This window comes from Rhinolophus sinicus, linkage group LG11 (genome assembly GCF_036562045.2).
Source record: "Rhinolophus sinicus isolate RSC01 linkage group LG11, ASM3656204v1, whole genome shotgun sequence".
NCBI classification, from domain to species: Eukaryota; Metazoa; Chordata; class Mammalia; order Chiroptera; family Rhinolophidae; genus Rhinolophus; species Rhinolophus sinicus.
In genome coordinates, this window is record NC_133760.1 from 62,572,746 (window position 1) to 62,594,123 (window position 21,378).

Genomic DNA, 21,378 nt, shown 5'->3' on the forward strand with positions numbered 1-21,378 from the left:
TCATTAGTCTTTGCTGTGAAGTCAGTCTTCTTATGACGTTCTCTTCCTTGAATCCAGTTCCCTTAAGAAACAAAGTATGGAGAGTGAGCAAGTCGCATGTGGCTGGCAGCTGTGTGAGCTGTGACCTGGAGGCTCCTGAAGCAGCAGCTGTCAGGTCTTTCCATCACTCTCCAGCCCAGCTCGCCTTTCTTCCCTGTCAGTACCAAGCTGTCAGTACCATGGACAGGACTCAAAGTCCATGATGGGATCCATTCAGAATTCAGGTGAAAAAGAGGGCAGGCCATTTCCTGTCTCTGGGAGAACTGGTATATATGTCTCCACTGGATGTCACTACTACCCCGGTTCTCTATCACCCCAGGCTCTGGCAGACTGCAAGGTAATAAGGCAAAGGAGGTCCCTCCCCCTTCCCCAACGGGGGAGCAGGGAAGGAATGGCCTGGGTCCGGTCAGGGAATGCTGGCTGGGAGCCCAGGCTTGGGTATTAGTCTTCCCTTGCTACTTACCATGCAGAGACCCCGCTTGAGCTCAGTGGTAAGATTAGGTGGTGGGGGTGCTCTGGTGGAACAGTGCTTGCACCTGTTGCCGGCAGCCACCCCCCACCCCCCAGCTCTCGTGTCTTCCTATCATCCCCACAGCATCCTCCGCAAACATCTGAGCTGGGAGGTGGCAAGAACTCCTAGGAAAAGGAGTGCTGGGGGCTCGGTTCAACTACCTCCCCTCGGCTCACACACCCACAGGGCTGGTGTGTGCTCGATGTGCCCAGGCTTTGGGGCTTTCAGCCTCACGGGTTGGGGCACATACACAGGACAAGCTCCTTGGTACTGTCTCCTGAAGGAAGCATACGGTAAAGGAGATGGCGCCACCAGGATGATGGCCGATGAGAGAGGCACGCACCACTCGTGGAAGCCATCCTCAGAGGGCTCAGGAGTTACTGGCTCCCAGAATGCATGTGAGCGCTGATGGGAAATGCCCCGCGTGGCTCCCATCGGGAAACGCCCCTGGCATGCAGCTTCATGCTCACCTTGAGGGACTCCAGATGGCAGCATCGTCCCCCCAGGGCAAGTCCGTGCTGTGTGCCTGCGAGATGATCTCCTACTCAGCACCAAACAGGTAACCCCAGAGCCCAAAGAGGGACCTGAGCCTGTCTTGACAAGGTAGGAGCTGAGAGGGGGAGGGCAGTGGCCTGGGCACTGGGGTTCTTTCCAGGGACTCAGAGCAACGGCCGGAATTAAGAGAGCTAACTACCCTCCAGTACTGCAGAAAACCCCAGGAGTGATTCTATAACCAAGCGTCCCCCATGACCTCAGTGAAGTCCCTCTACAGGTCCCACTGCCCCTGCGTTGCAATAGAGATCTGTTTCATCTTCTATTGCCCAGGCCTCGCTGGAGTCAAGAGAAGCAACCCCCCTATCTCTATGCCAGGAAGCGACTGTGGAAGAAAGTGTGTCATCAAGTGGAAAATCAACAAAAGTGCCATCCACCGGTACCTCAGTACCATGACGTAGTTTCACCCCCCCAACCCCACCTCCCCGGAACCATCCTGTGAATGGCAACCTGAGCCACTTCAATGGGGACACACAGGGGTGATCCCACACAGAGAGCAAGTGCTAACCTCTCTGAGACTTCAGCACCACACCCCTCCGGCCGTCATTTCACAGCCTCGCTGCTATTCCTCCCAGCCTCCCTCCCTCAGAAAGCCCTCCCTGGCTGCACGAGATCCAGCAAACACGCAGCCCAGCCCACAGAACGTTTTCCTTTGTTCCTTCCCCAAATCATTTTTGTTGGATTTTTGTCATCTTTTATTCTCTAATGTGCCAAGTGCCTGATCTGGGAGCCCAGAGCGGTCATTGGCCTGGGAACAGGTTTAAGGCTAATTATTGGAGGCTGAGTGACAATTCTGAGTGGCGGGCTAGTCAGTGGTCAGGAGCAGGATTCCCTGCTGTATTCACACAACTCACTCTGGGTCCAGGAGATGACGGGGTCAGGACTTCCCCTGGGAAGGATGGTGGTTGCCATTTCTGAGACAGGAAGATGAGACCTGAGGTACAGCTCAGTCAGGAGGCTCTTATTACACAGGGTGGAATTCCCAAGGCTTCTGAGGCTCCACGTCCACTTATAGAGTATGCGGTCTGAGCCTGAAATCTAACATGACGGCCCAAAACAGCTATCGCTGAACCTGTTATTATGATGCCTTTTGAGTTCTACCTGGCCTGCTCCACCATTTCAAGTTTATCATTCTCCCCCACCCCTACCCTCCAAACACACCCACCGCAGCCACCACAGACCCCCTGGGCAATGAAGGGGTCCTGGCCAGTGAGGTCACTGTTTACCAGACCGTCTTAGAAGTGTGTTGACCTGGCGGCCCGGGACTCTGAGACCCCCTCTTAGGCATGTTGGTCCAGTGAGTGGCAGTTGCTCAGGAAACTCTCATTCACATCCCCTCCAGCAACGGGGGCAGATTCCGGATGTCTCCAGGACATCAGATACAGGGCAGATAAAGGTCCATCCCCTTGTACTTTCATGATCTTGAGGAAGAACACCAAAATAAGACAGTATCAGGAGGAGGGTGTATAAACTCATGCTGGTGTGTGAGTTTCTTCCTGCAAAGAAACTTCCATGAGCTACTCAACCAACTAGACCTCTGAGTTCAGTGTAGGAAGGTGCCGGTGACCTCACTTTTCAGTTGCCCTGAGCAGGACTTGTCTCTTCCACTCTCCCATGTATAGTTTCAGAGCTGTTTACGCAATCCTTTGGTAGCTTCCTCTGCACGAACCCAAGACTAAGCCTAATTGTGTTGCTGCTTTGATATTAGCAGCCGTCCTCCCTGCCCTTTACACACCTGATTCAACCCAGAGCAAATCGAAGGGAGGGAAGGAGACATTAGTAAGGACTGACCTTTGCAACTGTCTCATTGGATCGAAAGACAAAGTCAAGTGAATAAGAAGCAGGTGGCCAGCCACAGGGGCCCTCCTTTAGGCTAAGCTCTTTTGCATTCACTTTCCTCTGAGCTCTCTGGCACCTTCTCTTTCTTCTTTGCAGCTCCTGTATCGGTGTGTTTTTTCTGCTAAGCTGCAAAGCTTACTTAGAAAGAATGGCAAAGAGAGGTTTTATTTAACACTCTCACTTCCCTCTCCCAGAAGTCTTCCTTTGCCTTTTTCCATAGACCCTTTATTTGGAAGCAGGGACTTTTGAGGTTATTACAAAGGGGAGCGTGACAAAGGTAGGATCTTTGGGTAGCTGCTCTGGTGAGCCGTGTGCTTGTGAGAAACTCAAAACCTCTCCATCTAGCATTGTGTTAACTATATGTTCTTACTTTCTGTATTCTTGATGCTCTGGCATTTGGGACTCCCTGACCAAGGAAAGACTGCGGCTTCCAGGGCTAGCCAATTCTCAGAAGTAGCAGAGGACTCCCCTGTGGGCATGGCTTTCATAGGCAAACCAACCCATCCAGAGCCCTGTGGTACTATCAACACCCTCCTTTATCTGGCCAAGCCTCTATCCCCCTGCTCTAATTATCCCAGGGCTGGATACCAGACAAATAGTGACCGCTTCTATGCCCCACAGCCTGCCGGAATTATTCAAACAAGCCAATCCAAAGCCTGTTCAGCTCCTGACCCTGCCTCGCTCATCCCTCCCTGCAAAGTCCACAATACAAGCTTTGCCCAGGCTTTCACCTGACTCCTTCTCCCTCCTGACGGACGCTGGTGCTTCCCTGAGTGGCCCTGTGTGGCGTGCTGGGCCCCCTACTCTTAGGAACTGTGACTAACAAACTCTTGTCAGCAGCGTCAGTCACCTCCTGATCTGTTGACCTCGTTGTACCCGAATGAAAGCAAAATCCTGGGTCCATTTAAAAACCAGCATGGAGGCCAAAGACTTGGGTTCAGTTGTACCCCTCTCTGAGGGACGGTTGTCACCCTCTGAAATGGAAATGAGATTTATAAAGTTTTTGAGAAAAGCCAGCCCCATGCCACCCCCTATGGCGATGACAGCAGCATCCCCTGCATCCCATGGTGTGTGTGGGGGTCTGCCCAGCAAGTGGTTGTCCATCCTGGGCTCCGGTAGAGGAGATCAGGTTGTGGTCCTGCTTTCAGACCCCTCCTGTACTTTGTAGTCAGAATCTTGGCCAGTGGAAGGGGGGTGTTGAAGTTCGTATCTTTCAGGGCAAAGACCTGGCCCAAGAGTTCAGAGTCACAAGTTAATGACTGAGATGTGCTGAATACACTTGGATAATCTGATTAAATCCAACTGCTCTTCCTGAAATGACTCCTGTGTGTGCCAGACACGGTGTGAGGGGAGTGGTGAGCAATGGGGCGCAGGGGACCAGGTCACGGAGGACATCAGAGGCCTTGCTAAACATTAGTTTTACTGTGTCCTCAGGACATGGGTGAGTCCGGCGAATGATAGGACTGAATTTATGTTCTAGGAGTTTATCCAGACGGCTGTGCATCAAATCATAAGGAAGCTGAAACGATGCAGGTGGCTGAGACGAAGTTAACATTAGGGTGGTGCAAAAGGCATTGCGGTTTTTGCCATTATTTTTCACCTTTTAAACTGCAATTCCTTTTGCACCAACCTAATATATTGGCTCCCATTAGAGAAGATTGGACACACATGAGATATATTTAGGAGGTGACGTTGGCAGAACTTGGGAAGCGTTGCATGTAGCAGACCAGGGCTCTGGCTTCGGTGTTTGGAGAAGGTGGGTGTCATTCACTGAGATGATGAACGTGGACCCAGAAGGTTCCCTCCTTCTCTGGACATCAGTTTCTTCTCGAGTTCCTTCCAGCTCTCAAAATCTAGAACTCTACTTCCCAGAAAGAAAATTTCTCTACAGGAATGTGGAAGCAGAAAATGGGGGAAGGGATATTTACATGAATGGGCCCTGATGTCAGCCTTTGCATATCTTACCAGGCTGGCATTCAGTGGGGGACACGTGGGTGTTGGTCCGAGCTGGACAGAAACCACCCATGAAGGCCCCCTTATGTGCTCTTCAGGAGAAGCATCTTCAGTGGGTCGCACAAGCCCCAGGGCTACTCAGTCCCCTTAGAAGTGATTGAAGAAAAGATGGGCATTGCTTGCCAAAAGTATTTCTGTCAAACTCCTATTGAGAAGAATTGAGCCAAGAAAAGTTCCAAGGCCAAAACCACCTTTCTCTTCTTATAAAACCAATCACAAGGGCATTCCACACATGCCAGATCGTCTTAGTCTGTTTGGCTTGTTATATTAAAAATACCATAAAGTAGGCAGCCTTAACAACAACAGACATTGATTTCTCACAGTTCTGGAGGCCGGGAGCCCAAGATCAAAGCGCTGGCAGATTCGGTGTCTGGTGAGGACCCTCTTCCTGGTTCGTAGACAGCCATCTTCTCACTGTGCACTCACATGACAGAAGCAGTGAGGGAGCTCCCTGGAGTCTCTTTTATATGGGCATTAACTCCATTCATGAGGATTCCACCCTTATTATTCCCAAAGGCCCCCTCTCCAAATACCATCACACTGGGCATTAAGATTTAGCATAAGAATTTGGGGAGACACCAATCTTAGGAGATCTGTGGACCTGGGCTCCCACAGCTCTCGGCTGATTCACAAAGAGGAGCCAGAACTCACACTGGGGTGGGGAGGACATGTAGGCACTGGGAGGGTCCAGCTACTGAAGCCGCACCCTCCACGCCGAGCCTCAGTGGCTCGGCGTGGGGAACCAGAGTGCTATAAGAGCCAGAATCACGACGACACCAAGCTGGCTGCAAGACCTGCTCCCGCTGAGCAGGGGCAGCTTGAAGCAGCAGTTACATTTTGGCAACTTGTTTTCCAAATTTGGAATGTCCTTGGTTCCTTTAGAGAAGTGATTTTCAACCCTACTGTCATATGCTGGTTTCAGGTCTTGCTTCCACACTCCACAGCAGTTCCATCCCATCCAGGTCAGTTCCATCCAGTCCAGGTGTCCAGCCCTGGCCCCCGAGACCCCACCTGGATTTTCTTCCCTGGGCCTTTTTGTCCAACACGAGGGTTTGGACACGGAGACACAGCTGGAGGGTTAGCAGAAGCAGTCAATTACACAAGAGCAGAGACACAAGATTCTAAATGGCAAATGGCCCATCATGATTGTTCTCACGCCACAACCCTGGAGTGAAGACTATGAATGGGAAGAGTGAACCCGGAGGAAAGCCTGTATTACGTTGAGTTCTCGAAGAGAAAAGCAGAGACTGACGGCAACTGTAGAAGAGACTATTGAGTGTTAAAACAACAACAACAAAAAAGGACTGAGTTATGCTTCGTTTAAATTTATTTATTTAAAATCAGACCTACACCATGTAATTGAAGATGAGAAATTATACTTGTGTGCCGAAGACTTTTTAAATTGCGTGGTTTTATTATTTTTTTTTAACGTAAGTTTTTGGACTGGTGTTCTAGAGCAGGCGTGAGTGAACTCTTTCTGTAAAAGCAGGAATTAAATTATTTTAGGCTTTGTTGCCCTGTCAAAACTATTCAACTGTTGTGACACAGAAGTAGTTCTAAAGATGACGTAGATGAGTGGGCAGGCATATGTTCCTGAAAAACTCTGTTCACACAAATGGGCAGTGAGTGGGCCAGATGGGGCTGGTGAGTCACAATTTGCCAACCTCTGCTGTGTAAACTGAGATTCAATTAAGTGTGAGTGTGTTGATTATTTAGATCATGAGGTCATAAATCCAGAGCCACCGTCTACTTGAGGCAGCTTTCCCACGATGCACATCTCAAAATTTGAGGTAAATAATTTTGCTAAGCCATCCGAAAATCCTACAACTCCAGTTTCTGGGGAAACAAGTCAGGGCTCAACAAAAATGGAGAAAACCCCACCTTCCGTGGCTAATGTTGGTTTCCTGACTTTCAGATCAAGAGTATACGAAATTAAGTATTCATGTGAGTGACCATCTTGTAGGGCTGGTGGACTTTAAATGGTGTTTCCCCAAGTACTCTCTTGGATAGTTTCTGCCACATTTTATGCATGCATGCATGTATGTATGTATGTATGCATGCATGCATGTATGTATGTATATATGTATGTATGTATGTATGTATGTATGTATATATGTATGTATGCTTATTCTGTTCTTTAGATTCCACGTATAAGGTTTTTGCCCCATTTTAGACAAATAATTCTCTTGTGGAAAAATATGCTGAGGTCGTTAGCCTAAGAATTGCTGTTTAAGTTGTTGTTAACGCTCTGGAAATTTAACCGTCATTGTTAGTGAAGGGTAAAAAGTTAGCAAATATTGTGTAAGTACTGCTATTAGGTTGGTGCAAAAGTAATTGCGGTTTTTGCAATTTTTCTTTTTTTTTTTAACCTTTTAAACTGCAGTTACTTTTGCACCAACCTAATAGCAGAGAAACTGGTCTAGGATTGGAGAAAAAGTGTGTAGATTGGTTGTTTTATAAGGTTGCAAATGACAGAAAAACCTGAAAAGAGAATTTGCTAGCAGAGGTGTGTGACTTGCTCTAATGGCTTCAAACATCCCGGGGACTCAGCCGCTGTCCACCTCAGCTCTGCTCTTCCTGTTGGCTTCCTTCTCAGGCGCCATGTTGTCATGAGATGGCTGCTGGCAGCTACAGAGCAACACCCTCTAGGAGCAAGTTTAGTGAAAAAGAGAGACCGTCGCTCTCCTGAAAGTCCCAGCAAAAGTCTCATTGCATCTCATTGGCTCTAGGGGGGCCCATTGCAAATCCGAGGCTGTGGCCCACAGTTTGCAGCGCTCTGATTGCCCCCACACCCTCATGTAGGCGCAGTATAGGCTCTGCCTGAAGCACATGGACTGGTTGCTGTGGGTGAGGATAGTTTTGAAGAGGAAAATGGGGGAAGGCTGAATGGATTCTGAATAGTAAAACCAAGAGCTGCACCTGCAGTTTAGTTCGGCTTTCTGTTGAGAAACTCTGTTGGCCTCTTTGGCTCTTGCTGTCAGGTGTGATTTGCCCCATGGCTATCTCTTGGCATATGCCCTCCTACTATAGCCAACCGCCAATTTATCTGATCTCAATAGTGAAAAGCTCCAGGTCAAACCTTCCCGCTCAGCCTGCAAAGGTGGGGCCTCCAGTGGGGCCAACAAGCATTATACGTAGAGAGGCCAAGGCCCTGCCTTTCCCCTCCCAAAGTGCCTGAGGCCTAGGAACTGCCAGGAGTTTGGGATGAGGTGTTAATGTGTGAGAATGTAATGGGAGAGTTTGAACTCCTTCATGGGTTTGAGGCAAGATCATGGGTTCCCAGACAGACCCCATAGTCTTAAAACAAATTCCTCCCATTGCTTGAGTGAATCACTACAACTAGGTGACCACAGCGCCAAACACAAGCGTCGTAAATAATCCCATGTGAATAATGTGTTGGGTGTGTATTGTGACCCTCACGCTGGTGTGTGTCCGGGATGGCAAGATGACGCCAGCGCCGGAAGGAGAGCGAGGCTGCCAGTGGGGCAGCTGAGGCTGTGGGAGACTTGTGGGGTACCACAGTAGCTTTAGGGTGAGAGACGCTGGCAGAAGCCAGGCCAGGCCAATGCGTGCAGTGACTACAGTCTGTGGAAATGACTCCTGAGGGGCAGAAAGTGAAAGGAAAGGAGAAACGCCAACGTGGCTCCTCCTCGGAGCTGCGGAGGGCTGTGGGGACCACGAGGGCAGCTGCAGGGACCACAGGCCAAAGGGTGAATGTGGGAGGGACTTATACCAGGAACCATGTGACACAGAGGGTGTCAGGCTCAGGAGAGAGGGCTTGAAGGTGATGAGTGAGGAAAGTTCTGGCAGCCAAACGAAGTGGGGAACAGGAGACCATCTTTCTGCTTTACCTCCATTGTGTCACTCACCCCGCACCGTTTTACCTCATGCTATAGGACAGTTTAACTGTACACTCAAGCAATCAGCAGGGAGGGGAAAGGCAAAGCCAAGAAAGGCAGGACCTTCATTGTGGGAAGGAAATAATCTTTGAGATGTCCCCTTCGTTCATGTTACCCCAAAAGGAGGCAGGGAAAAGAAATGTCCAACGTGAACCCAACTTGGCCCATCCCCCCAGGTCTGTGAGGGTGTGGAGCTGTGTGGGCAGTGGAGGCGGCTCCCCGCTCTGACCCACACCAGCCAGGCCTTCCTGTAGTAACAAGGCTTGTGCGGCTCACTGCAGAGAGCCATGTCAGCCCAGCTCCCGTTCTGTCCTCCCCTCATACCTTGCCCAGCCCAGAGAACTGCACACTTAGTGTGTTCAGGCCAACCCAGGAGTCCATGCCCTCCCGAAGCTAAGCAGTCTCACTTTCACTTCTTAGGTGAACTTGGGGCCCCTGGGTGCCATTTCTAGAGCATCCATATTTCCTTTCGGGGGTAGCGTGAGGAAGCCACACTCTCTGGGCCATCTCCCCTGGAGCCTTGCATGTCTCCATTGGGCATGTTCTTGACCCCTGTGGACTGTGGAACAAGACTGCCTGGGTTTGAATCTCAGCTCCTGCATTGACGATGAAGGTTGGGGAAACAGCTTAACTCATCAACACCCGAACTTCTTAATCTGTAGAATAAGGATGTGAGTGCCAGTTTGTTGTGAACATTAAGTAAGATAATATAAAAAAGGTGTAGCACAATGTACATGGTTAAGTGTTCAGGAAAGGTCAGCTACTTGGTGACCTTCAGCTGTCTTTTGACCTTGGCTTTTCTGTCATAGCCAAAGTCAGGTCAGTCCCTTCCCTCATCAGATATATCATTGTTGTGTGTTTCAGGCCTTCCTCTTTGACCAACTTCCACTGACATCTATGTGCACCCCACCATGTGTTTCCCAAAACCTTGAGACCCAGTGCCACCCATTCCAGAACATTCCACCATTATGAATAGCTGGTACTTGGCTTGCTTTGAATTTCATGGAGTGGGGTTTATCAAGAGTTTTTTAATAGAGCCTTTCAAGTGCCCTGTCTGGAATAAGAGCAAGAAAACATGTTCCTGGATTTCTCTTTCTAAAAGGTCGGTTATTAGACATTTCTGGGTGTTAGAGAGACAATCAACCAAGAATTAAAAACATTTTTTTCTCAAGCTCTCACCTGAGGCCTTTGCCATACCCATGAGCTTTAGCGGCTGCTCCCAGGTAGCAGTAATACACTTTTCCTCATTAATGACTTCATTAGTGCATGTCAGAGGCCGGGCTGACAGGGCGATTTTTGCAGGGCTATCAATCTGGCTCAACCAGTCACTAGGAATCAGCTTTAGAGAAGTGAAAAGCCTCTAAGTTCAGCCCAGAACCTCGCCCTCACCATCCACATCTCCTGCCTGATGCAAGCTGGCGTCCAGAAAATGTTCTTATGCCACACCCCGTAGGCTGCACCCTGATTTGTTTGTTACCTTGGAGCCATGGGGGATCATTAACTTCTCTGCAAACTTGCCAAATTATGAAACAGTCGCTGTACCTGAATGCACCTTGGTTCCCTGCAGTGACCAGAGAGGGAGAGGGCTGGAGGGGCAGTCTGTTGGAGATCAGTAGGTGGAGCTTGGAGGCCCCACCCTCCCCAGAGCCAGCTCAGAATCCCTGTCTTTCTGTTTCTCTTATTGTTTTAGCAGATGTTGAGAAGCTAATCTTCCTTTACCCGAGTGGCTTCACTCCTTTTGTATCCAAACGAGAAGACCCCAAGTTGCCATGAACTCTGCCATCACCAGCTGTGAGCACCCTGACCCCTCGGTGAGTGTTGGTTGGAGAGAGAGGGAAAGATAAGGGGGAGGGGGCAAGCAGAAAGGAAGAAAGGGTCCTGGAGGGGGGTCCAGCATGGAGTCCTAATGTTCTGATTCGTTACTGGTACTAGGGATGGTGGCTACATTCTAGATAAGATTTTAGATTATTACACAGGGGTGGCAGCTGTGCTCTGATCTCACCATCACCAGGGGCAGAGAGTCCTCCCTGAGTGCTAACTCTGTGAATGAGTTACAAAGAAAGGAGGAAGAGGTGGAAATTGTGCTTTACCTTTATTCACAGGTTGGTCTCTCTTGAATCTAAATGTTTATTTTCCATGTTTCCATGTGTCTCAGCATTACCATTTCTTTGATCAGAAGCCCTTTCTGAAGCAAAGCAAAGCAAAGGGAAAGAGAGAGAGGGAGAGAGAGAGAGAGAGAGAGAGAGAGAGAGTACTGATATTTACTGCACAACCAAAATGTTCCACACTTTGTGTACGTTATTTTCTTCTTCCTAAACCGATAAAGGCACTTGTGTTCCCATTTTACAGATGGGGAACCTGAGATCCAGAGCAGTAAATTCATGGTAAACCATCTGGAGGCCTTAAGCCCTGACCCCACCACCTCTCCAACCTATTTTGGCCACCTGAGAATAACAGGGGACGGGGTGGAGGTCCTCTGCTCTTGCCACTGACCACTGTTGTGGCTGCTCACTCGCAGGTTGTGAAAGAATTCACGAGGCAGGTAGAAATACAGAAGGAAGATGTATTAAAGTAAGAGGAGGGTTGGCTGGGTAGAGCCTGCTGGAGACTCCTGCCTTAAGTCTTTGTTTCAGCTGAAGTTTTATATTTCTAACCTAGTCTATTTATATTCCAAACTAGTCTCCTCCTCCTGTGCTTATCTGCTCCATATTATAAATTGCTTCGGCTTATAGTGGAATTTTCTGTTGAGTTTGGCTTTGTCTGTTGGGGTGGGGGAAGGTGCGGTTAAACTGGTTATTGCAACCTTTGCATATGTTACATAGATTTAAGTTGGAGCCAGGAGTGGATCTCATCCTCTCTCGTCACAGGGCCTGCATGGCCAAAGCAAATAGAACCATTGAAACTGGTATGAATAGCAAATGTAGAGTGAGCAGAGTTGTTAAGGTTTGGCGGGAGGGAAGGAAGGCAAAGAAAAGAGAAAAAAACTTTTTCTAAAAGTCCCAAGCTAAATTACACTTGTTAAATTGAATTATACCAGAGGTCCCAATCTCAAAATAGAAGACTGAGTGCCACCATTAATCTTCCCTGTCTTCTCACCCACCCCAGGCGGAAAGAATGCCCCTGCACCCAGCTGGGGCTGCAGCCCTCATGATGCCCAGTCAAGGTGTCTATGGAACAAGTGGCACCCATGAATCTGGGCTGGGCTTTCAGAACTGTCCCCTGGAGCCAGGCTGCCAGACCCTACCCACTGCTGGTCAGCCTCTGGTAAAGGGGCCGTCTCTTCTGGAAAATCATGGGGGGTACCACACACACCTCTCCTCTTCTCAGAATTCTTTCTTCCACTACCTCATGGAAGCACGGCCCTCCCCCCACCAAAAAAACAAGGAAATTCTTGGGAAATAAGTCGATGACTCTGTTTTCTGAAGGCTGTGATGTTTTCCACATTTTTGGCTTTACCTGAGGCCAGTTGGGGAGTGGAGGGACCTGGCCATCTGTATCTATCTCCTTTTCAGTGGCCTGTCTTCTCTTTGTTTTCCTCAAAGCTTCAGTTTCAGCACCTAGAGGAAGAAGTCAGTGTTGGGGGATGTTTTTGGTTCTCATGTACGTGTTGCTCTGCTAGAAACTTCTAGGGATATAGACACAGGGAAGCCAGCTTCCCCACCCTGGAAGCTCATGGCCAAGCTAGGGGGGAGGGGAACACACAAACATATTTCTCATACAAGGGAGGAAGTGGTCAATTTCAAAACAGTGACAAAATGTGCGAGGGAGAAAAATTCTACGGGGGTGGAGGGTTCCGGAGAGATGTGGCGGGGGAACCATTGAGCTCTTGAAAGGAGGGAGTGGGTAGGGGAAGCAAGGGGACTGAGTGGGGAGCACAGGGTGAGCAAAGGCACTGAGGCAGGTTAACTGAGGCCACATTTGGAGAGACGTGGAAAATCCCATTGGCTACAGCCAGGTGAGTGGGAACGTTAGGAAATGTATCTAGAGAGTTGGGTGGGGGAATGGAAGGCTGTGTGGGAATGGGTGGAGTTAGAGGGGAAGGGAACTGTCTTCTCCCCGCCACCCCAGAAATCCCCCTTCCCATTGTCGTTCTCTCTGCTTACTAGTCTCCTCCTCTTCTGCTTATCTGCTCCACTGAGCTGGATGGCTGTCCCTGCAGGGACACACTTGCAGGCAACTGCTCTTGACACCAAAAGAGGAGGGTGCCATTCTCCCATTTACAACGGGACCTTAGACAAGCCTCACTGAGCCTCAGTCTCCTCACCTGTAAATTGGGGGTGATATGATGGTGATGAGAATCCAGTGAGAGGATGCATTCAAAGCTCTCTGTAAACTGTAAAGTGCTATACAAGGTCAAGGCTCAGTAGAATTGCCTCTTGTGATAAGTCATATGGTGCAATTACAGCCCATCTGCTGAGCTGATCAACTCACCTCCAACCAGAAGAGGTGTGGCCCTCGTCTCATAACGGCACTCACTGGTGGGGCATCCTTCGTTAAGAATTCATTCTTCCCCCCCAAAAGGGCTCACAAGCTTTGTTCTGCTGCTGTATGAGTCACATGCACAGCCTTGTATGGGAGGGATTCTCCAGGGGAAAACGTGCTCCCCATTGAGATGGGGTGTCTTCCACTTCCATCTGAGAAGCCCTGCTCTAAATATCTCTGGGATGTCACTTGTTTTTGTGTATGTCTTTAGTATATTAATGTGTCATCTCTGATACACAGGAATAGTACACTGTGTATCTGCTTATTGTTCTTTTTTCCTTCCTCCATCGCTTTGCATAAGTGATGGGAAGTGGTTACCACAAAAGTCATATTTTGATCATGCTTAGTGCTTTGTATCAGCCATGGCTGACAGGCGTCAGAGAAGTCGCCCACTTTTATCTGAAGGGAAGAACCTGCTTTTCTCGAGGAAGACAAGTTTTTCCCAACTCCAAGTTCTAAAAATGTGTTTGGTTTGGGACCTCATGCGAGGTCAGGCTCCCAGACATTGTTTAGAAGCAGATGCAGATGTGGTTTTCATAACCTTCCGATGTTCCAAGCTGATACCCAGACAGAACATAGAATGTTCAGAGGTCTTCACGCTGGGAATAGTCTTGGAGTGATTGGCTCCTAAGAGGAAAAAAGGTCAGAAGGCCCCAAACCAACAGTTCTCCCCAGTAAGTGTTTCCTTCTTCGTCACCTTCTTGAGAATTCCAAGAGGTCCTTGGAGAGGGCGTGAGGTGAGCTAGCTTACAGAACACACACAGCTGTCCTGGCCACAGCCCTGTGACCTCACTCACGGGGCCACATCCGGGAGGCCACATACACACTGAGTCTTCTGGTGTCCTTACGCCTCCCCAGATTCAGTGGGGAGACCGAGGTTAGGGGAGGGGAGGTGGTGCACCTACGGCCGCCCAGCAGGGGATTGACAGACCATGTCTCACATCTTCAAACTGGACGCTCTGCTGTTCTATGGAGTCAACCCAGAATCAACCAATCAACCCAATCGGTCACTCAATCTCTCTTTCCATCTCCCTCTCCTCTTTTCCTCAGTCTGTCTTTCCTTCGTTGCCCCCACTGATGCTTCCCTATCCGCACGAAAACCTCCTGAAAATGCCTCCAGCCCACCTCCAGTCTGTCTTTGGCTCAGTCTTGACCTCGAAAGGCAAAAACTTCTTTCATGTACAACCCAAGTAGCAAGCAGCATCAGTTCGCCCTTCTTTTCAGAAGTATAAACGGGATAAACATAATGTTTCCAAAGAGGTCTAACCAGCGAGTTTGGGATTTATTTATTTTTTAAAAATGAGAAAAAAATCTCAATAGTCATGAATTCTTACATTTGTGCATTTGCTGCATCAGCGAACCAGATAGTTACATGAGGGCTAGCTATGTGCTAGAGGTGGAGACAGAGACGTTGTGGGCTTTTGCATGAGAAAACATGATGGCAGTCAGGCATGTTTGGGGCCATGGTAACGTGCCCATGGTTTCCTAGGACCCTCTGAGGAGGGGCGGCTGCGTGTAGTCTGAGGCCGGGGTGGAGTGAAGTCAGGGAAGGCTTCCTGGAGTAGGTGAGGGATGCATTGCTAAATAGACTAGGAGAAGAGGAGAAGCAAGACTCTTCGATCTATGTTTGAGGACCTCAGTGTTCGACGATTAAGGAGCAAACACTGTTTGGAACCCCAGGAACACAGCTGCCTACAGAGCTGTGCCGTGGCCAGATCAGTCCATCCACTATCAGCGAGCCTGACCATAGCCCTGGGCTTCCCCCCCACGCATACACACCTTCTCTATGGCCAGTGGAGAAGGGGCCCCATAGGCACATCCTGGGAAGGAATTAGGACGAGCGTTGGCCAGTGCTCTAGCTGTACAGAGGAAGGGGCCGGCCTTCTTCTGTTTCTACGCAGGAGATGACAGTGGTCCTGCCCACGACAGGCAGCGCTGTCCCTAGTTAGGGCTTCCCGGTCTGGAACTGGTTAATGTTCTTAGCAAAGTGGCTCTGAACTGGGGACAGTTTGAACCCCTGGGAACCTCTGGCAATGTCCAGAGTCATTTTTGGTGATCACAGCTGAAGGGAAAGGCTGCTACTGGCATTTAGTGGGTACGAGTCCAAGATGCTGCTTTATTCAGGATATTTCCTACAGTGCCCAGGTCAGGCCCTGCTCCCCCCGCACTCACAGCACAACAAAAAATTATCCTGCCCCAGATGTCGGTGGTGCTGAGGTAGAGAACCCCTGGCTTAGCACATAACGTTCCCTAGCAACCAGTGGTGTCCTTGAGGTGGTACGGGACAACCACCCAGCTCTTGATCTGGGGGCTTTCTTTCTTTCCTTCTTGCCTTCCTTCCTTCTTTCCTTCTTTCCCTCTTTCCCTCCCTCTCTCTCTTTCTTTCTTTCTCTCTTTCTTTTGAGAGGTAGGGGAGCAAAGATTTTTATTAAAGCAAAAGTATAGCTCTCTTATGAGAGGGGGTACCCGACCCTGGGATGCCCCCCTCTGGTGGCTTTCATGCTTCTCTCGACTTCGAAACAAATGGTGGCCCTCGCCTCCCCCGTCTCATCTTCTCCTACTCCAGAGAGGGGGCCACTGGTCCCTTAGGTAAAGCCACCACAGCACCCGAGGCCCAGCATTGTAGGGACCCACGAAAATGTTTTCATTTCTTTTAAAATCAGAACAAAAAAGTGAACTTTTAGATCCCCCCAAAAAAATTTTTTTGTATATAATAATATATTTGTCTTCCTACCAGTACAGTCACAAAATATAACAGTCCATTTTTTATTTTTAATGGAAGAAGGCACGCATAGAGTAGAAGTGTTTAGCGCCCATGAGAGTCAGAATGCAGCCCTGGCTTAGAATTTGTTCTTCGATGCTGTGCTGAAGGGTGCTTTGGTATGGAGGTAGGCGTTGGAGTTCCCTTCTGGAACTTTCTCTGTGACAAGCCCACACCCTCAGGACAGCCTTGGCTGGGCCCCTGTGCAGACCCTGCCCTCTGTGCTCTGACCAGGGACCAGGACTCTACTGGGGCACATCACCTAGAGTTGCTTTGTTTATGTGCTGGTGGCTTTGCCACCTTTTGGCCACACCATCTCATCCACAGCCAGATGCGCAAATGTCAGCCCTAAGCATAAGTTTAAAGCCTTTGAAAAATGAGACTGGAAGCTCACTGTAATTATAAAAGCTAATATTTATTGGGTAATACACTGTGCCAAGTATAGGACGATGTGCTTCATGCTCCAATTTTTTTCCTGCTTTATTGAAATATAATTGATGTACAACATTGTATAAATTTAAGGTGCACAATGTGTTAGTTTGATACATTATATGTTGCAAAATGATTACCACCTTAGTGATAGCTAACACCTCCACCACGTCATATAATAACCATTTTTTGTGGTGAGAACATTTAAGATCCACTTTCTTAGCAACTTTCAAGTATACAACATAGTATTATTAACTATATCAGTCTGATGTACATTAGATCCCCAGTAGAGTTTTTATCCAAGGATAAAAACAAATATTAAAAGAACTTATTCGTCTTTTAATATTTGTTTTTATCCTTGGATCAACCTCTCTCCATTTCTTCACACTCCAATTTAATTTTTTCAGCTATCTATGAAGTAGGTGTAACTGACATTTCTGTTATATAAACCAGAAAGTTGAAACTTAGAAATATTAGTAATTTGCCCTAGGTTGGTAAGTTATACAGCCAGGACAGGTTGTGGAGGGGAGTTTATAATTCAAAGTTAAGTTTGGTGACACTGGCAGGAATGTAAGTTGGCCGCAGAGCAGTCTGTAGGCAGTACTCTCATATTGGAATGTAACGTCCATTCATTCAGTCACCACTGGGCACAAAGAATGCTCTAGAAGCTGAGGCAACAAAGAAGAGTAAGGCACAATCAATGCATTTTAGGACCTCACAGCCCAGCAGAAAACATGGGATGGAGAAGGAAACAGGCCATTATCATAAACATGCTGGGATAGGGCTTTGGCAGATGTCAGGACAGGGCCTGGTGGCGGCGGGAGCTACCACATTCTGGGACCAGGATCCCCATTTACCTGACTGTCCATTTTCTGACCTTGGAGTTGGCCCACCTTCCCTCCTGCACAAAGATGCTTCGCCGCCAGGGCTTTGGGCAAGGCATCCACTGCCTTTGCATGGCCCCAGATTTCAGAGGGAGGCCCTGCTGCAGAGGTATAATATAGAAAAGCATTGGTCTTTTGAGTCTGGATCTAGAAATCCCGCACCGACCAATAGTTAGCCCTGTCCCATTGCCTCTAGCCTCTGGAAGACATCCATCTATATGGTTGAAATCAGGAAGTCCACTTGATTCCTCTTGAAATGCCCCGATGTGTCCTTCTCTTGTTCGCAGCAGAGGGGTGATGATGGCACGCTCAGCGCCCACGATGATGGCCAAGGCAAGAAGAACAGCCAGCCCAGGAGTCCCCGAAGCAGCCAGCTGGCCTATGCCATCCTGGACACCCCACCATGGTATCTCTGCATCTTCTTAGGGATCCAGGTAATGCCACCCAGCAAGCAGTGGGGCCAAAGAGGCTCTGCCTCAAAAGCCACATCAACACAGACCCTGGTTAAATTCGTCAAGATCTGGAGTTGTGGATATTCTTGTCTTCCATTTGGTTGGCCTCCAGGGAAACTCCAGGCTCCTCTGGTCCCTCTTTCTGTCCAGGAGTTTGGGGGTGGCGGAAGGAATTAGGGAGGATTCTCTCTCTTGCTGGGCTGATCGGGCGCAATGAGAACACAGATGGGGCCTTCTTCTTCTTCTTCTTTTTTTTAAGATACCAGTTTTAATGTATTTGATGGTCAGCAAAAATTTTGCTAACCGATGCTTGGGAAATTTGGGGAAATAGGCACTGTCAAACACTTTTGTTGACGTGTTATTTGGTGCAACCTTTCTGGGTGACAATTTGGTGATTTTTATCAACATGTCAAACACACATACCCTTTATCCCAGTCCCCAATGCTTAAGAATTTCTCTGAGGATATGCTGGCAAGACTTGTTCAATGCAAAGATGTTCTTGTGATATTGGTCATAGTAAAACAAAAATCACACAACAAACAAACAAACAAATAAAATCCTAGAAACAGCCAAAATAGCCATCCTAGGGAACCCGCTAAATTGTGACACAACCTAACAAATGACTTTTTATGCAGCTGTTAAAAAGAGAAATACATATTTACCCTGCAGTTAGGGAATGTTCTCCAAGATACGCATATATTAAGTGAAAAAAGCAAAGTAAATAGCTGTGTATAGTGTGATCTTTTTTTGTGTCAAAAACAAACAAAGAGACTGAAGGATAGACCTAAGTATATGCAGCAACTTTGTATCTTTTGAAGGATTCACAAAAACTAACAAGGGTATTTAATGTTGGGAAGGGGAACTAGGAAAAGGAGGGTAGCTTTCAAATTTCACTTCTTATTTTGTGACTTTTTATAGCATGAATTTTATAATTTTATAGATGTGTCTCTTTTAATTTTACAAACTGTGCCATTTGGGACATCAGGGATGAGATGCATTTTTTTTGTTTGCTTCTTTGTGCTTTTCTATTAAGTGAGGAGAGCAAATGTCATACTAGTTTAAATATATTATCGTGAGCCAATAAAATGGATAACTTAGATATTTTATCATGAGAAGATGCTGAATTTTTTAAAATGCCTTTTCTTCATCTATTGACGTGATCATTTGATTTTTATCTTTCATTCTATTAATGTGATATGTCATAATTATTGACTTGTGTATGCTGAACCATCCTTGTATCCCAGGGATAAATCCCACTTGATCATGGTGTACAATCTGTTTAATGTGCTGTTGAATTCAGTTTGCTAAGATTTTGTTGAGAGTTTTTGTATCTGTTTGTCAGGGATATTGGCCTATAGTTTTCTTATAGTGTTCTTATCTGGTTTTGGTATCAGGGTTATGCCAAATGAGTTTGGGAGTCTTCCCTCCCTTTCAAATTTTTGGAAGAGTTTGAGAAAGATTGGTCTTAATTCTTTAAATGTTTGGTAGAATTTACCAGTGAAGCCATCTGGTGCTGGGCTTTTCTTTGTTGGCAGGTTTTTGATTACAGTTTCAATCTCCTCACTTGTTATTGGTCTTACGGTACTTTGTATTTCTGTTCTACGTATCAGTTGTAATGGCTCCTCTTTCATTTCTGATTTTATTTGTTTGAGTCCTCTCTTTTTTTCTTAGTGTAGCTAAGGGTTTGCTTATCGTTTCAAAAATCCAGCTCTTAGTTTTGTTGATCTGTTCTATTGTTTTCCTGGTCTCTTTCATTTATTTTTCTTCAATCTTTGTTATTTCCTTCCTTCTGCTAATTTTGGGCGTGGTTTGTTCTTCTTTTTCTAGATCCTTGAGGTATAAAATTAGGTTGTTTATTTGAGATCTTTCTTCTTTTTAATGTAGGCATATATTGCTATAAAATTCCCTCTTAGATCTGCTTTTGCTGCATCTCATGAGTTTTGGTATGCTGTTATTTCCATTTTCATTTGTCCCAAGATATTTTTTTTATTTCTTCTTTGACCCACTGGTTGTTCAGGAGTATGTTGCATAGTTTCCACAAAGTTGTGAATTTTCCAGTTTTCCTCCTGTTATTAATTGCTCGTATTATGCCATTGTGGTCAGAAAAAGACACTTGGTATGATTTCAGCCTTCTTAAATTTGCTGAGGCTGGTTTGTGACTCAACATATGATCTACCCTGGAAAAGGTCCCCTGGACTTCCTGGTAGATGGTCTTGCCCTCACCTTGTGTCTTGTTTTAATAATGAGCCTCTCGCCTGTTCTTATTCTTAAAGCCACCTCCTTGGTTCCTTATGTCCTTTGGTGCTGTGCCTCTGTCTTGGTTTCTTACCCAGCATATCAATTCCCGGCACCAAGTCCCTGCCCTTGAACCCCAGACCCTCTGGCTGGGTTCCGGCTTCTTGCTGCCAGGCCTTCCTAGCTCCCACTGGATCTGTGTCTGTCACTCATATCCAGGTTCCTCTGAGACTAGAGGTGGAGCTCCTGCCTCTGCCAGTGAGAGTGGGAAGGAGGGTGGAGGAGGCAGCCACAGAATCTGCACACATGTCGACGCTCTCTGCTCTGCCCACAGCATTTCCTCACGGCCCTGGGGGGGCTCGTGGCGGTGCCACTCATCCTGGCCAAGGACCTGTGTCTGCAGCACGACCCTCTGACCCAGAGCTACCTCATCAGCACCATTTTCTTCGTCTCGGGCATCTGCACTCTCCTGCAAGTGTTTTTTGGAGTCAGGTCGGTAAAACTTCTCCCCATGGATTCTGAGTTTTACCTGTCAGGGTATCAGCCAGGTTTGCTTGGCTGGTTGCTGGAAAGGTGGTTACGAAGCTGGGATGGCCTGAAAGAGGAAGAATAGAACGAGAGTCGGAGCCTGCATTCAAGTACCCACTCCAGACCTTTCTGTGTATCTTAGCTAGGATTCTTGACTAAGGTAACACAAATCCAAGTCAGCTTAGGCAAAAATGTGTTCTTCATTCACTTGTGAGATCCAGCCAAGAGACAGGCAGGGTGCATCATGATGCAGGAACATGTTGAAGCAGGGACTCAAATGCCACTGGAACTTTCTCTCCATCTCTTGTCTCTGCTCCATCTCACCCCTGATATTTGCAAGACCCAGGGCGAGAGGACAAACGGAGACCCACACACTCCATGTCTGCATACTGGAGTGTTACAAGCCAAGTTGACAAACGCTTAACTAAGAGATGTGCTAGTTATCCTACTTGGAAAACCAAGTTTGAGTTTAGCATTCTCTGACTCCTAACAATTCTGCTTTGGAACCTGGCAGCCAGCCCAGGGCCAGCCCCCAGCCTGCGGCCCTCTCCCTTCCCTTCCCACTTCAAGCTTTTCTCTGGATCACAAACGGTCTCGCAGGTGTGAATGTGGCCACTCCACCCTGCACAGCCACGTCCCATCCACACACTCGGTTCCCCAAACAGCTGTCCCTTAGCCATCCTTCTGGCCTGGAAGAGTGCCCACCTGCATCATGGGCTGCCTTCAGTGGAACAGACCTTGGGGGAGAGCCCCA

At 47.8% G+C, this 21,378-nt stretch overlaps 1 protein-coding gene and 1 long non-coding RNA gene across 6 annotated transcripts in view; one reads left to right on the top strand and one right to left on the bottom strand.

Annotated features, from left to right (window-relative positions):
• Window positions 1-2,387: 2,387 nt before the first annotated feature.
• Window positions 2,388-13,486, bottom strand: LOC141567583 (uncharacterized). The gene is made up of 3 exons (XR_012490361.1): window positions 13,285-13,486; window positions 12,310-12,410; window positions 2,388-2,523 (listed from the first exon to the last, which is right to left on the bottom strand). It is a non-coding gene; the product is annotated as an uncharacterized LOC141567583 (long non-coding RNA).
• The window catches only part of LOC109457695 (solute carrier family 23 member 2), a 34,145-nt gene continuing 23,128 nt past the window's right edge, over window positions 10,362-21,378 (top strand). The window contains exons 1-3 of one of the 5 annotated variants that reach the window (XM_074315335.1): window positions 10,362-10,664; window positions 17,697-17,843; window positions 20,431-20,588. In XM_074315335.1, coding sequence (XP_074171436.1) covers window positions 10,623-10,664; window positions 17,697-17,843; window positions 20,431-20,588 — 347 coding nt within the window. In that variant the 5' untranslated portion in view covers window positions 10,362-10,622. The remainder of the gene's footprint in view (window positions 10,665-17,696; window positions 17,844-20,430; window positions 20,589-21,378) is intronic. The other 4 variants (XM_074315337.1, XM_019750790.2, XM_074315338.1 and 1 more) reach the window with 4 other exon arrangements.